This window comes from Bubalus bubalis, chromosome 7 (genome assembly GCF_019923935.1).
Source record: "Bubalus bubalis isolate 160015118507 breed Murrah chromosome 7, NDDB_SH_1, whole genome shotgun sequence".
NCBI lineage: Eukaryota > Metazoa > Chordata > Mammalia > Artiodactyla > Bovidae > Bubalus > Bubalus bubalis.
This window is the reverse complement of record NC_059163.1, coordinates 3,468,005-3,482,894: the sequence shown is the minus strand read 5'-3', so window position 1 is coordinate 3,482,894 and position 14,890 is coordinate 3,468,005. Positions and strand designations below refer to the sequence as shown.

The 14,890-nt window shown below is 58.5% G+C and overlaps 1 protein-coding gene across 29 annotated transcripts in view; it reads right to left on the bottom strand.

Moving 5' to 3' along the window:
- The window catches only part of ABLIM2 (actin binding LIM protein family member 2), a 166,077-nt gene that overhangs the window by 44,520 nt on the left and 106,667 nt on the right, over nt 1–14,890 (bottom strand). For 16 of the 29 annotated variants that reach the window (XM_025290545.3, XM_044945589.2, XM_006042999.4 and 13 more), the window contains 4 exons: nt 13,560–13,680; nt 11,844–11,942; nt 5,555–5,656; nt 4,993–5,046 (listed from right to left, as the gene is read on the bottom strand). In XM_025290545.3, the coding sequence (XP_025146330.3) occupies nt 4,993–5,046; nt 5,555–5,656; nt 11,844–11,942; nt 13,560–13,680 (376 nt within the window). The remainder of the gene's footprint in view (nt 1–4,992; nt 5,047–5,554; nt 5,657–11,843; nt 11,943–13,559; nt 13,681–14,890) is intronic. The other 13 variants (XM_044945607.2, XM_044945609.2, XM_044945600.2 and 10 more) reach the window with 3 other exon arrangements.

The window sequence follows — 14,890 nt, the reverse complement described above, 5'->3', positions numbered from 1 at the left end:
CCCTTTCCCCCCATCCCAAAGCCAAAATGCGCCTCCACCCCATTATGAAGGAATCCCAGAGAGACACATGAGATGCGATTAAGTATTAATCACTGTGTCATTTCTGCCTCTTTGCAACCCCAAGGACTGTAGCCCACCAGGCTCCTCTGTCCATGGGATTCTCCAGGCAGGGATACTGGAGTGGGTTGCCATGCCCTCCTGCAGGAAATCTTCCCGACCGAGGGATCAAACCTGGGTCTCCTGCATTGCAGGCGGATTCTTTACCGTCTGAGCCACCCGGGAAATAGTTACAGGCTGTGTGGATGGCTGCTATGGCCTGGTGCGGGTGGGTGGCTCTGGGAGGCAGGAGGGAGCCCCTTACTGAGAGCAGGTGTGGGAGGTGGTGAGGCACCCCCCACCCCCACCCCCTGGGCCGGGGCTCCCACGCAATCTGCCACCTGACAGCTCCCACGCACTGGCCGGTGAAACGGAACATCTGTCCTCGCAGCTGGACAGCTTCCTGCGAAGTCTGGAGGGAGGCATTATGTTTTCCTCTTGAATTCACTTTCAACACTGGGCCAGCTCGCTCCACTGGGAGGAAAGTCCCCGCTCTGTGCCAGGCATCACGTGGCTGCATGCGGAGCTCCTGGGAGCCAGGACCCTGCTCCCCAGAGTAGAGACAGAGCTGGTGGGGGAGTCCTGTCTGCCTCACAGAGGACCAACACTGGGCTCAACACTGCAGGTGACTCGGGCCGTTCAAAGGACCCAAAAAAGGTCCCCATCACAGCTGGAGGCTTAGCTGGCGTGGGAGGTCTCCTGTGGACCCCCAGCCTGTGCAACGCCTTCCGCCAGTGGGATGTGGTTCTTCTTTCCCTTCTTTCTTGTTTTCCATTCAGTTCCTTTGCTTCCTTTCTTCTCTTTCTCATTCCTTTTTTAAAAACATGTCATTAAATTGTAACCAAGCAGAGACATAATGAAGGACAGAGGAGCCTGATGTGCTGCAGTCCATGGGGTCGAAAGAGTCAGACACAACTGAGCGACTGAACGAAAGAGATGGAACTAATGCAGTCCAAGAAAACACTGTTGGTCCCTAATGATGTTAAGTGAGAGCAGCGGGTTCAGGGGTCAGGCAGACCTGGGGTGACTTGGTGTCAACTGGTCACAATGGCCACTTCATGGCCCTGACCTTAGCTTCCTTGCCTTGGACTGCAAGGAGATCAAATCCATCCATCCTAAAGGAAATCAGTCCTGAATACTCATTGGAAGGACTGATGCTGAAGATGAAGCTCCAATACATTGACCACCTGATGCGAAGAACTGATTCTTGGAAAAGACCCTGATGCTGGGAAAGATTGAAGGCGGGAGGAGAAGGGGGCGACAGAGGATGAGATGGTTGGATGGCATCACTGACTCGATGGACATGAGTTTGGGTAAACTCCAGGGGTTGGTGGTGGACAGGGAGGCCTGGCGTGCTGCAGTCCATGGGGTTGCAGAGTCAGACACGACTTAGGCACTGCAGGGCAGCTAACAGCGCTATGTCGAGACGGAACCCCAGCACACGATGCATTTGTGGCAGCTATGCAATCGCTAATCCTGACCCTGATCCTCATCCTCAATGCCAGTGTCCCCCACCCACCCCTCCCTGAGTCCCCAGGCCCGGCTACTCTCATTCTGTAGGTTCATTTCCCCAAACGCACAAGTGGGATGAAGGCGCCAGAAAAAAGTGTTGCTAAATTAAAAACAACTTTTGATGACTTGGCAATAGAAAGTTAAATAGTAAATACATTAATTAAAATGCATACATTTTTAAAGCTCACTGAACGTATCATCTTAAACCAATTAAGAGGAGGGCATGTCAACCCACTCCAGTATTGCCTGGAGAATCCCTGTGGACAGAGGTGCCTGGCAACTTCAGTCCATGGGGTTGCAAAGAGTTGGACACGACTGAAGTGACTTGGTGGTTTAGTCGCTAAGTGGAGTCTGACTCTGTGACCCCATGAGCTGTAGCCCACCAGGCTCCTCTATTCATGGGATTTCCCAGGCAAGAAACACTGGAGTGGGTTGCCATTCAGCTTCCTAGGTGGCCCTAGTGGTAAAGAACCTACCTGCCAATGCAGGAGAAGTAAGAGATGGGGGTTCGATCCCTGGATCAGGAAGATCCCCTGGAGGAGGACGAGGCAACTCATTCCAGTATTCTTACCGCTGGGGTTGCTAAGTGGTTAAGGCCTTGGACTTAAGATCCAATGGACATGTGTCTGCATGGGTTCGAGCCCCACTCCCGGTAGTAGTGACTTAGCAAACTAATTAAATGGCCCAGGAACTCAACGTCACCGCCCGGAGTTTGTTTCTGGCAAGTCGGGAGATTAAAGTGACGGCTTCTCCAGCCTGAGGTGTGTTCCTCTCTCCCCTGAGAGATGAGTGGACGGTCGGTTTGCGGCTGAGATGGGGAGAAGGGGCTGCACGTGGACTTGAAACACACATGCACACACGCGCATGCTCACACACATGCGTGCTACACACATGCACGCCCCCACCCCCGAGGCACTTCCCGTGGATATGGTCCAGCTAGATGGGCAAACCTTATAAAATCAGAACGTCTCAAATGCACCCCATCACACCCATCCGTCACCCCCAAGGGTTGTCCGGGGAAAGCTGGACGAGAGGACTCGCGGCCCCTGAGAGCGCCTGCCCCTCTCACAGCCCCTTGATAGTCAAGCGGGGGCTGACTGTGTTCCTGTTCATCCCGCCGTGAGGCTGAAGCTCGGCAGAGATCAGGTGCTCTGTAAGGTCCATTTCATAAAGTAATCAATAAGCCTAAGTTCCAGACGTAAAAGAGTTTGGGTCATTACTCAGGGTTCAAATAGGAATTCACTTGCCTTTCAATAGAAAAGGTGTAAATATCCAGATTTAAAAAAAATAAAATATGAAGATCACCCCTGGTAAGAACAAAGCGGGATTTCCTTCACAGTCCAGTGATTAAGACCCTGTGCTTCTGCAGGGGCCATGGGTTCAATCCCTGGTCGGGGAATTTAGACCCGCAAGCTGCACAGAGCAGCCAAAAAAAAAAAAAAAAAATAGGTAAACTGAATCTCTGTGGCACGATTCAGCTAAGAGACTTAGTGTGAGGAGTTCTCTGTCTTGGATCTCGGCCTCATCAGATGCTAGGGAGCAATTTCATAAGCTGATTTGCCGCCTCACCCCCTCCTAGGGGCCGGTCCCTGTGTGTGTGAGTGACGTGTTACCAGCTGATCAGAGGCCGAGTCAGCCAATTCTCCCCGCAGAGGAGGACAGCTTCAAGGCTGCAGCACGGGCACCCCGACGGGAAAACATCACTGTCGGCCTGCTCCTGCCTTCCTGTGCCTCAGCTGCCCCACGGGTGACACGGGGGCTGGTCTGGACGACCTCTGAGGGTTCTGGGGTCCACGAGCCCCGCCCTCTCTGATCCCTCAGGAAGATCTGGGTATCCTGCTTCTCTGATCAAGGGGCAACAGTAAGAGGCATCACCTCCTGGAAGCCCAGGAGTTCCCAGTCATCTTTTACTTTCTTGGGAAGAGGCAGAAATACACAAAGCACAGGCCTATTGCAGTCAAGGAGAACATTTATATAACAGACACCACGGGCTTGTCAGGAAGCCACAGCCAGCCAGCCAGTGCGTGCTCAGTCGTGTCTGACTCTCTGCAACCCCACAGACTGCAGCCCACAGGCTCCTCTGTCCAGAGGATTTCCCAGGCAAGAATATTGCAGTGGGTTGCCATTTCCTCCTCCAGGGGATCTTCCCTACCCGGGGATTGAACCTGCATCTCTTGTGTCTCCTGCACTGGCAGATGGATTCTTTACCAGTTGTGCCATCTGAGAAGCCCAGGAAGCCACAAAAAAAACACACCGTCTTTGGCCATGCTGTGTGTCAGGTAGTATCTTAGTTTCCTGACCAGGAATTGAACCCACGCCCCCTGCATTAGAAGCGCGGAGTCTCAACCACTGGACCGCCCAGGAAGTCCAGAATACACACTTTGATAGCTTTCACCCCACAGCACCCTTCCAGTTATCAGCAGGGGTCGTGGCCGTCTTGGGGATGCCTCTGGGCAAGAACTTTAAGCATGGGAGCTCCCCTTCCCGTCTCTCTAGGGATTTAATAACAATCCCACATCACATGCACAGCCCTCGACAGTTTAGAATGGAATTTCACGTTCATTACCCCACCTGGATCCTCCCAACCAGCCTGTCCAAAAGGCAGGACGGAGGATCGGTCCTGTTCTGCAGACAAGGAAACAGAGGCTCAGGATGGTGAAGCAACACATCCCAAATCACCAGAAATTCTCTGATGAAACAGAGGTGAGACCTGGAGCCTCCTGGCCCCTGAATACCTGACTCCTGCAGGCTCAGTGGAGCGCAGACCGCAGGTCACGTCTGGGAGGGAAATTGGAGGCGGGGCCGGGTGGGGGGTGGCGCGGTGAGACACCCTCGCCAGCAGACATCGCCTGCCCCTATTTGCTGAGGCTTGGAATCCCTTTAACCAAAGGCCAAGTCCTTAATTCTACCATCAGAGATTCTCAAAACACAGGACTTACATTCTCACGGAGGGCTCAAGGACTGATTCTGGTTTGTGCTGTTTTCCAAAGACCAGGCTGGGCCACCCTGGGGTCCAGGCACCTCTGTCCCTCACCATCTGGGCTAAAGTCAGGCTGGCTGCTCCCCTCAAAGCAGTGCCCCCGAAGCCACACGCGAGGACCAGCTCGCGGTTACAAGCCCTCATCTGCAGCCCGGCCCTCGAGTCAGGGCCGGGCTGCACACACACACAGAGGTGCTTACTTGGACACACCCTCCGCTGCAATTTACGAAGGGGCTTCCTGGGATCCCGCCAGCAAACACCACGTACCTAACGTTCAGGCCGCAGCCCCCCGCGGTACCCTCCCCGCCATGTATCAAAGCACAGCAAGAGCAAGCATTCAGAAGCAAAGGCACCAACAGGCATGCAGGGCAAACACAGCAGCAGAGGACTCCGACTGCATGTACCATGCTGCTTGTAGATGGGGGGTTTCCTATAGATGTTATCTTTGACGCCAGTGTCTGGGAAAGGAGAAAGGGAAAAAAAAGGAGAGAGACAGCAGGGTGAGCAAGCACACCATGATGATTTCCATTCTCCCGCCATCCGTCAGCAAGCAGCCCGTCACCCAGCGCCCCCAGCAAGAATAGGGGAGCCCAGCGACGGGCGCCCAGGCCCCTCACACCTCAGCTGCACTCAGCCCAGATGCCACCCACCGTTGTGAAGCGGGCAGAGGGCCGGAGGGGGCCAGGGCGGGTGTCCAGGGACAACCCGTCTCCAGTCCACTCCCGGAAGGGCAGCTGCGCCTCCCCAGGGTTTGTGGGGCTTCGAGAGAGGCTCAGATACGTGCCAGTTTGGGGATGTGCACACCACCCATCTGTGGATTTTTAAAGCATCTCAGAATTTGGGGGGGTGGGGGATGAAGAAGCTTGGTGAACATGCGACTCCCAAGAGGTAACGGCAGACGCCCGCCCCGACAGCTCAGGGGCGGCCCGTCTGCCTGGTGGGTGGCCGTGCGTCCTGGGCGCCTACCTGGGACGTGGAAGTGGCGAGGAGCCTGCTGGTAGGTGGAGGGGGGTGGCTTGCTGTCTGAGAGCACGGAGAGGCTGGGGGTGCTCCGGCCACTTTCACTGCCTCCAGACGGAAGAGCGAAGACGGCAGACAGAGGCGGGAGGGGAAAGCAGAGGAGAGCATTTCAAGCGTGAGAGCTTCAGGAGCCCGTCTCCCCTGCCTGGTGGGGCCTCTGCGCCCTCTGCCCAGGGGAGGGAGTGTGACCCCCCCCTCCACCGACACCTCCAGATGAGGCCCCACGACTCATTAATCCAACCTCGAGGAACCGCCTTCCACGGCCCCAGGGTGGGGGAACAGGAGTGCCCAGGGCAAGGCCCCGCCTGCTTCGAAGTTCCCAGGATGGCTGGCCGGGCCATCGACAGTGCCCCCCTTTCCTTGGGTGCGGGGTGGGGCATGGCCAGGCGGCTGCCTGAATCTAGAAAATCACAAATTCACCAAGACTAAGCGCCCCACCTCTTCCTAAATATTCTTGTGTAAAAGACGCTGAATTCTGGGAGGATTCACAAATCGGCCATTCACAACAGGGGCTGAAGTGCTAGAATTCATCGACATCTGTCTTTTAAAAGCCACGGAGGACTTTATCAGCTACGGGAGAAAAAGAGGCAACTGGTGTTCATCAGCTGCCGTGTTCCCAAATAAAGCAGTTTGTTTGGTTTTTTTTTTGGCCAGATTGAAGGAGAAGAGCCCTCTGATTTTGGCTCCGACTTTTATCCCATCTAGATCTGTCAGTTCAGTTTTTGCGGACAAGGTTGGATTATCAAGTCACAGACTGCAGACAGCCGTGGTGACCCGGTGACCCTCCCCGCCCTGCCCCCACACCTCCTGAAGGGATGGCACACGGCTCGTCTCAGCAGGACACACACAGGCACAACTCATTCCCCCTTTGAGCTCAGGAACGTCACGGGACAGCTCGGTGAAAGGAAAGGGACGCCTCGACCTGAAAACACCCCAGACTGGGAGTCACAGGACCCCAAGGTGACACGCATGAGGCAGCGCGGGCCGGCCCGGAGGTGGGCTAATGGGGGTGGAACGGCAGACGGGCTTAGGGGGTGCTCTTGCCTTGGGGTGGTATGCTGGGGACCCTGGGGGGCCTGAGGGGCAGGGTGGGCACAGCAGACCACAACCAGCTCCCCAGACTGACTGCAGCTTCCAGCAGCTTCCCGCCAGGGCACCAGTTTCACCTGTCAGCGTGGACGGAACGTCAGGTAGAGAACTGTACCCCCCAGGGAGGGGATGTGAAGCCCGCTTTTCCCTTAGCACCGCCCTCCAGCACAGCTCAGAGCCTTCTGGAGCCTCAGGCTAGGCTGCACTTCCCAGTGGGTAGGCGATGCCCATGGGTGTGTGAAGGAAACCGCAGACCCGCCCTGCGGGCTGTGACTCATCACCCCCAGGGCACAGAACATGCAGAAGCCAGGGCTTCACATTCATCTGCTAGAACCCAGAGCAGCTGAGGACCGCCTGACTTGGGGTGCCCTGCTGTGCCAGGGCGTCTTGGCCCAGCCTCCCATGGCTTGTTTCTCTTTGCTCCTCCCAGGTGGGGCAGACTCCAGCACATCATGGGACCCCATCCTCCCCAGTCCTCAGGGTCACCGTGCAGCATCCGACTTCACAAGCAAGACTCTTGTGTATGTGTGCATGTGTGTGCATGTGTGCACGTGTGTATGTGTGTGTGCATGCACGTGTGCATGTGAATGTATGTGTATGTCTCTGTGTGTGTCTGTGTGCATGTGGGCACATGTGCGTGTGTCTCTGTGCATGTGTGTACATGTGCGTGTACATGCGTTCATGTGTGTGCGTGTCTCTCTGTGTGTGCATGTGTGCACATGTGCATGTGTGTGTGTGTGTGCACACACACGCACGTGTGTCTGAGGAGGACTGTGGCTTTCACTGGGGTCAGGGGGCAGGTCACGCCCATCTCACACCTGCCATCCAGGGCCCTCTTCACTGGCCACCAGACTAGGACCTGACCCAATCTGTCTCTGCTCATCGCCCCTCCTCCCCCAACCGCTGGGGGACCCCCTTTCCAATCCTCCCCGCTTGTCCAGACTCCGCTTGGGTTGAGGCTCAGGTGCAAAGCCTTCCCAGGGAACACAGCCCAGCTGGCCATTCCCTTCTCTGGATGCATGCCCGCCCGCCCAGTCACCGTGCCGCGAATCCACGGTGAAGTGCACACTCGCATAGACCCCACATGGGGCCTCGAAGAGCACTTTCCCCACGACCGCCTTCTGCAGGGCCCTGGGTGCTGGCGAGACTGAGCCCTGGGCACTGCCTTCCCCGTGGGTCCTGGTGGCCAAAACCCCCACCACCGATGTCACCAGGGGTGGGAGAATGCCAGAGGCAAGCCCAGCCGTGTGGCGACGCTGAAACAGCACAGAGCTCCTCATGCCCGAACATGTGGCCCCTCCCGGAGGCGGGTCAGCACGGAGGTCGCTTCCGACCTCTGCTATGGACGGTCCTCAGTGCCCTCAGGGAGCCGTGAGGACCTTGGGGGTGCCATCCGGAGCCCAGGAAGCCCTGGCCCGTGAACAGCCATCTCCCCTGCCCATTGGAGTCAGTGCTTTGTTGCAGAGCAGTTCCGGGCGACACGGAGGTTTCCTGCAAATCCCACGCGGTTCCATCTTACATGCAGCCGGCGGTTCGCCACCCTGGTGTTGTCCAAACGCCTTGCTTCACTCAGATTTCACCCGTTTTCCACTCGCGTCCCTTGGGTACCCCAGAACCCGTCCAGGATGCCAGTAGACACGGTCTTCACGGCCCTCCAGGCCCCTTGGGGCTGTAACCGCTTCTCAGTGTCTGGGAACCTCCTGACCTGGGCAGTTTTGAGAAGTGCCGCGTGGGTGTCTGGCAGACTGCCCCTCAGGGAGGATTTGCCGGGTGTGTCCTCATGACCAGATGGGGTCACGGGTTTGGGGGGAAGAGCCCGGAGGGGAGGCACCCTCCCCCCATCGTCAGAGGTGCTGCCGTCCACGTGACCCGGCACTGCAATTGACCTTGACCCCACGGCCGAGGTCATGCTGGCCCAGGATTCTGCACATCGGGCTCCTCTCCACCCCCAACTCTGCGCTCTTTGCAGGGAAACTGCCAGGCACTGCCCCCACCTGATGGCGGGAAGGAGGGCACCCCTCCTGAAGGGCAGAGGGTCCCCGTGAATCACTGGGGTCTCTTCTACCGGGAGTTGGTCTCTTCTCCCCATTGGTATTACTTGGTCATGCCTTTACATGGCTGTGAACTCATGGACGTTTGTACTTTGCTTTCCGATCCAGTACCACGCCCTTCATTCCGCTGCTCAGCTGTCCACACTCAGCCCTAGGGAATGCCCCAACTCAGCTCTGTGGATCTTCTCAAGGTGATCAGAGGCAAGGCCAGCCCCCAGCCCCTACAGGGCTCCCAGGGGTCACCATGATGCAGGCAGGTTCTACCTGCCTAGCCTGCTGCCCCAGGCCGCCCAGGCCGACCACGGCCACCAGGCGGGCAGCCCCAGAGGGGTGAGATGAAGAGGTGCTGACAGGCGCTGCCAGTGGGTGGGCAAGGGGGCTCCGACGAGAGGCTCCACCTCTGCAGTCCCTCCTCTCCCCCTCACACTGTGGGCGGGGGGCTCACGGGTCACTTTCCCCTACTGCCCCGCAACATGGTTCTGCCAGCATCACCTCTGCACTCACCTGCTGGTCCCTGCGGCTTGCTCCTTAACAGGTGAGAGGTCAGGCTTAAACCTCACACTGTCCTGGGAGATACACCAGGGACTGAAATTTATACTCAAGTGCAAATGGCTGCCATGGGCACCTACGCTGCACACGGGTCTTGGCAGGAGGGTGGCCCTGGGTGCCAGGACACGGTGGGAAGGTGTGTCTGTGAATGGAAGGGTGAGGTGGGGACGGAGGCGCATGTGGCCAGGTCAGGGCAAACGCTGGTCCCTCCTGGGCGAGCCCTCCATCTGTAGCATAGTTCAGAGGGAACATCTCCAGCTAGGCAGCCAAGGAAGCTGAGCTGCTGGGAGGAGCGGCCAGGGAAGGCTTTCCCGGAGTGCAAGTGGACACCAGGCCCCATGACCAGCTGAGAGGAAGGCAGGTGGCCCTTGGCACGGCTCGCCACAGAATGCCCACAGGATGCAATGCACCAGACCCCGTGGGCCTTGGGGAAAAGGAGCAATCCCACAGCCTGCAGGTGGACACACCTGGTGAGCGAGGGCCTGCCTCTGGGCCCAGCCCAGCGAGCTGTCCCTGCGCCTCAGTCACCCCAGGGGGTAGTCTGGGAAGGGGCTGGGGCTCCTGAGGTCACGGGCGGCCCTGAAAGTCAGCAGCAGGCAGACCCGGGGGTGCCAGGCATCCCCCACCTCCTGCACAAGAGAGGAGGGTCGGGGCTTTGCCCGATTCCTGCACAAAGAGAACTGGGGGAAAGAGCAGGCAGAAGGGAAGCAGGGTGGCCCACCGTGGAGCCAGCGCCCACCTGGAGCAGACCACAGGGCACCGTGCCCCCTCCCTGACCTGAGGGGTGCCCTTGGAGGGGCTGTGATACAGTTTCTGAGCCATGTTTTGGTGGAGAGCGGAAGGGCAGTCCCCGGGGCCGCCTGGGCGGATGTGGACAAAGCTGTTTCCCAGGCGGTCAGCCCAGCTCCCAGGGTGGGGCAGCTTGCCCGGCCTCGCCTCTGGGCTGTACCTCTGCCAGGGACCCAAAGCAGGGCCACATCGGGTGGGAGGAAAGCCGTGTGCTCAGCTTTCTGACCTTCGAGACAAGAAGGGGTGCCTGCTTGGGTGACCTGCAGGGACGCGTCTAAATGTCAAGCTCCCTCTGGTTTGCAGTGAGTCTTCTGTCCGCCTCTGGGTGAGGCCACACCCCAGCCACACGACACCCTTGTCCACACGGATGCAGGCGAGCCATGCTGTTCTCCTGCTCACAAGGTCTGGGGGCTCTGCTCCTTCTCAGAAAAGCCAGGACATCCAAAAAGTCTGGGAGCTGGGGGGCCAGGTCCACAGAGAGGAAGGGAAGGCACCCCACTGACCAGGGGGCTCTCTTCTCAGTTAGACCAACGGGGTCACTCAGATGGGTGATGACGATGCATGTTAGAACCGTCCAAGTTCCAAGGAGCCGGGATGGGCGACCATCAGTGACGCATTAATCCCGCTGGGCTGGCCTCTCCCGGTCCCTCGGGGTCAGAAGGTTCTCCTGAAACATTCTGCACTCAGCAGTCGTGAGGAACGGGGACCCTAACTCACTCCGGGGGAACCAACAGACCACCACTGCTCCTCTTGTGCTCTGGGGGATCTTCCGGGGTGTCTCAGTCAGGTAGGGCTGCATAACAAAGCACCTCAGTTGCTTGGCTTGCACAGCAGACATTCATTTCTCCCAGGAACAGAGGCCGGAAGTCCCATATCAAGGTCTGGCTGGGCTGGGTCTCAGGTGCAGCCTCTCTCATCGGCAGAAGACACTGCTCTGGCCTCACACAGCCTTTCCTCTGAGCACACACAGACAGACTGTTCTGCTCCAAAAAGGCCACCCACCCCATCGGATTAGGGCCCCACCTTTATGACTTCACACAACCCTAATAATCTCCTGCTGCTGCTGCTGCTGCTAAGTCACTTCAGTCGTGTCCGACTCTGTGTGACCCCATAGATGGCAGCCTACCAGGCCTCCCCGTCCCTGGGATTCTCCAGTCAAGAACACTGGAGTGGGTTGCCATTTCTTTCTCCATATAATCTCCTAAAGACACTTTTTCCAAACACAGGCTCACAGGGGCTTAGGACATCAACAAATGACTCTGAGGGCACAATTCAGTCCATAACACAGGAACTGGCCCTTTTCCTGGACTGATTCACATACACGTGCCTGGGCAGGGGTGGGGCAGACGGGCAGGTCTGCGCCCTGGGAGGAGCTGCAGCCACGTGGGGTGCCCGGCCACCATGAACTGAAGCCGCGGACACCTCCTGATAACTGTGGCGAGCAGTCCCCCACGCCCGCCGAGCCGAGGGGGAAATAACACGGGGTGACTTAGGTAAAGGCTCTGGAGCCAGCCCAAGGTGGGCGTTGGGTAGGTCCTAGAACCCTCTCCCTACCTTGCCACTTGCTTTTCTGACACGACAAGCTGCCTCCTGGGAACACGGACACACCAACAGAGCTGAACACACAAGACACACAGCGGGGAGCATGGGCGTGAGACAGGGGCTCGGGGAAGCCATGCAGCAGCAGGCACAGGACGGCAAGACACGGACGCTCTGCAGGCGGCCTGGGGCACAGCCCGCAGCCTCGCGCGCCTTACCTCGGAAGTACGGGATGTAATGATGTCTGAACACGGAAGAAGGGCTTGGGTGTTGGGACAGGGACAGGCAGCTACTGGTACCGACGCTCGCAGTACCAGCTGCGGGCGACAGAGAGCAAGTCAGAGTCAGCCCGCCCGGCCACACGGCCGCAGAAGAGCCCCAGGCCCCGCTCTGCCGTCTCGACCCAAGAACGCACACCTTTCTGAGGCACCTCGAGGGGGTGGGCCGCCAAGCACACTTGGGGTGCCTCTGCTCCAGGCTCGGAGGGAGGAAGGCCTGCCTGCTGGGGTCAGGGTGCCCAGGCTGGGTGGGAGCAGCTGGCTCCCTGGGTCCTGCCCACTGCCCCATGAAGGGGCTTTCTTGGGATCCGGGACCCAGGCGGAGGGCAGTTAGCCGGACCAGGGAGGGGTCAGTCACCAGATAGGCACCAGGCCTCGCCCAGGAGTCAGGCCTTGACCCTGGGGTGGCCATCCAGCCAAGCACCTGCTGGCCAGCCCAGGTGACCCAAATACAGTGGCCAGGGGTCAGCAGAGGGGTCCTCAGAGAGGCTGATGGCCCTTCTCCCTGACCTACTCACCTGCCTGGTCAGTCACCCACTCATTCCCTCACTCACTTGCTAATTCACTCACTCACCCACCCACCCACCCACTCACTTACTCATCTACTCATTCGTTCACCCACTCATTCATTCATTCACCCACTCATTCATTCACTCATCTATTCATTCCTTCACCCACTCTTTCCTTCACTCACCTACTCATTCATCCCCAGAGTCAGTCATCATTCATTCACTCACTCACTCATTCATTCACCCACTCACTCATCTGTCCATTCATTTATCCACTCATTTGTTCATTCACCCACTCTCTCACTCATTCACCTACTCATTCATTCACTGAGTCCGTCACTCATCTCTTACCACTCACTCACTCACTCACCAACTTTCCAAACTTCTATTGAGCAGGATGTACCAGGCACACGGCAGGGAGGTAATGAAAATAACTTTGCCAATGAATGGAGCTTTGATTTTTCCACAAGCACTGCAAAACTCAAGAGCTGAGTTCATGGAGGTGAGAATGGAGCCATGCAACAGCTGGCCGAGGAGGAGATGCTTGGAAAAATCCCTCAAAAAAGCAGCCTCTGCGTGGAGTCCCTGTGACTCAGACACACGGAGCCAGCTCAGAGTTTTAAAAGGGAAGGGAGAGCAACACACAGCTGGGCGCCAGGCAGGGGATGAGGCCGGGCCGGGGAGAGAGGACCCTCCTCAGGCTTCTCCCCACGGCTGTCTTTGGGGCCACTGACCCAGAAACAGGTGAAGCGTCCATGCATATGCTGATGCCAACTTCTGTCTGTTGATTTTGCCTTCATAGCGCAAACCTTCCTAGAACTCCGTGAGCTCGGAGCTCGGTGACTCCTGCACCCTATGTGGTTTTACCTTCCTGACACTAACACACGAGCTGGGTTCTACGTGCTCAGCATGGCCTCATGCGTTTCCCAGGATGGCTCCTCTAACCAACGGGGAAACCCGCCGCCTCTGCACGTCACCTCCCCGCCCAGACCGCGGAGGGCCTTTTGTTTCTGCCACTAAGAGCACAGCTCTCCATCTCCCAGCCCGTCCTTTCTCCAGCCGTGCAAAGTATGAGACAGACTCCTCAAAGCAACAAGAAGCACAGGTTCAGGGGGGTAAAAGGAGCTGTGGGGGCGGGGGCAAGTACCTGGACGGCTATAGTGCTGGGGCGACCGCGAGGTTGGGGTGTAACGGCCGAGGCTGACCGACCCGGTGGAGCTGGGGCTGGAGGTCCGGCATTGCTTGTAGGAGCGGTCGTCCTGCTCCCCCTGGGAGGAAGACAGCCCGGTGAACGCTGAGCCAGGAGCACCACCCGCCCCGTCCCACCCTTCCGCCCTCCGAGCGCTGTCCACGTGCCTGACCGAGGAGGCTGACTCAACGTGGACCCGGGATGGAGTCCCCACACCTGCACCTGCCAGGACCCTTCTGGAGAGCCGGGCGGGGAGCTGGCCTTGGTGCTGACACTCCCTTCGGCCTGACATCCTTTAGCAGCTGTCAGGTGCTGGAGGGCGGGATGGTACCCATCCCTCCACAGCACCTCCTTGTGGCTGGGCTCCGAGGGTGGGTAAAGGCACCTGGCTCCCCCCACTTCCTTCAGTCCCCGTCTTGCCCCATCCTCGGCCCCCAAGGGTCCTCGGGAGACACTGAGACCCACGGAGATTCTGTAACCAGCCTCGACAGGGGCTCCTCAGGTGTGGGAGGTGAGAAGCCCCCGAACCCCGGGGCCCAGAAGCTCAGTTGAGCCAGACGCACAGTCACTGACAGCACAGGCTCCACTCAAGCAGGACGGGCCGCTCTCTCGAGCGCTCAGAGCGGGTGGCGTGAGATGGCATGGCACGCGGGCAGGGGGTGGAGCAGACCGCTGGCCCGCCGCAACTCGGCACCCTAGCCAGAGTCACGGTGCGGCCTGGCATCCTGCCGTGGGTGGACCCTGCTGCTTTGCCCACCAGGCCGGCATGGGCATGAGCACTGGGGCGGTCTGGGTCTGGCACTCACGGCTCCCATGCCCTTCCCAGCTTACCTCCCGCCTCCCAGGGCTCCTCTTCAGCTAAACCCGCACGAGCCACTGTTCCTAAACCTTGCCTGCATGCCCACCTCCATGCTCCGCTCAGGCTGCCCTCATGCTGGGAGAGCACTTGTCAGGGCCTCCCCACTCCCCGTGCTTAACACTGACCTCCTGGCCTGGCCCGCCACCCCCTTGGCGATGGGCACTCTGTCTCCTCTGGGGCTGCCGCAGTCCGGCTGTGTCGTCTCCATCCCCGGGCATTCTCTGCACAGCCCCACTGACCAGCTTACATTTTACAGGCGTCTCGTCGCCTCACTGCCCTGTCCCTGGGGCGCGTGACCACACACGGGCGTGGCCACTCGGTGCTGGCTCCCCACCCACAGCACTTGCTCTCACCTTCCCGCAACCAGGATCTGACACCTATGGAGTCTGACTGGCAGCCATCTATGTCATGGATCAATTTTGAGAAACAG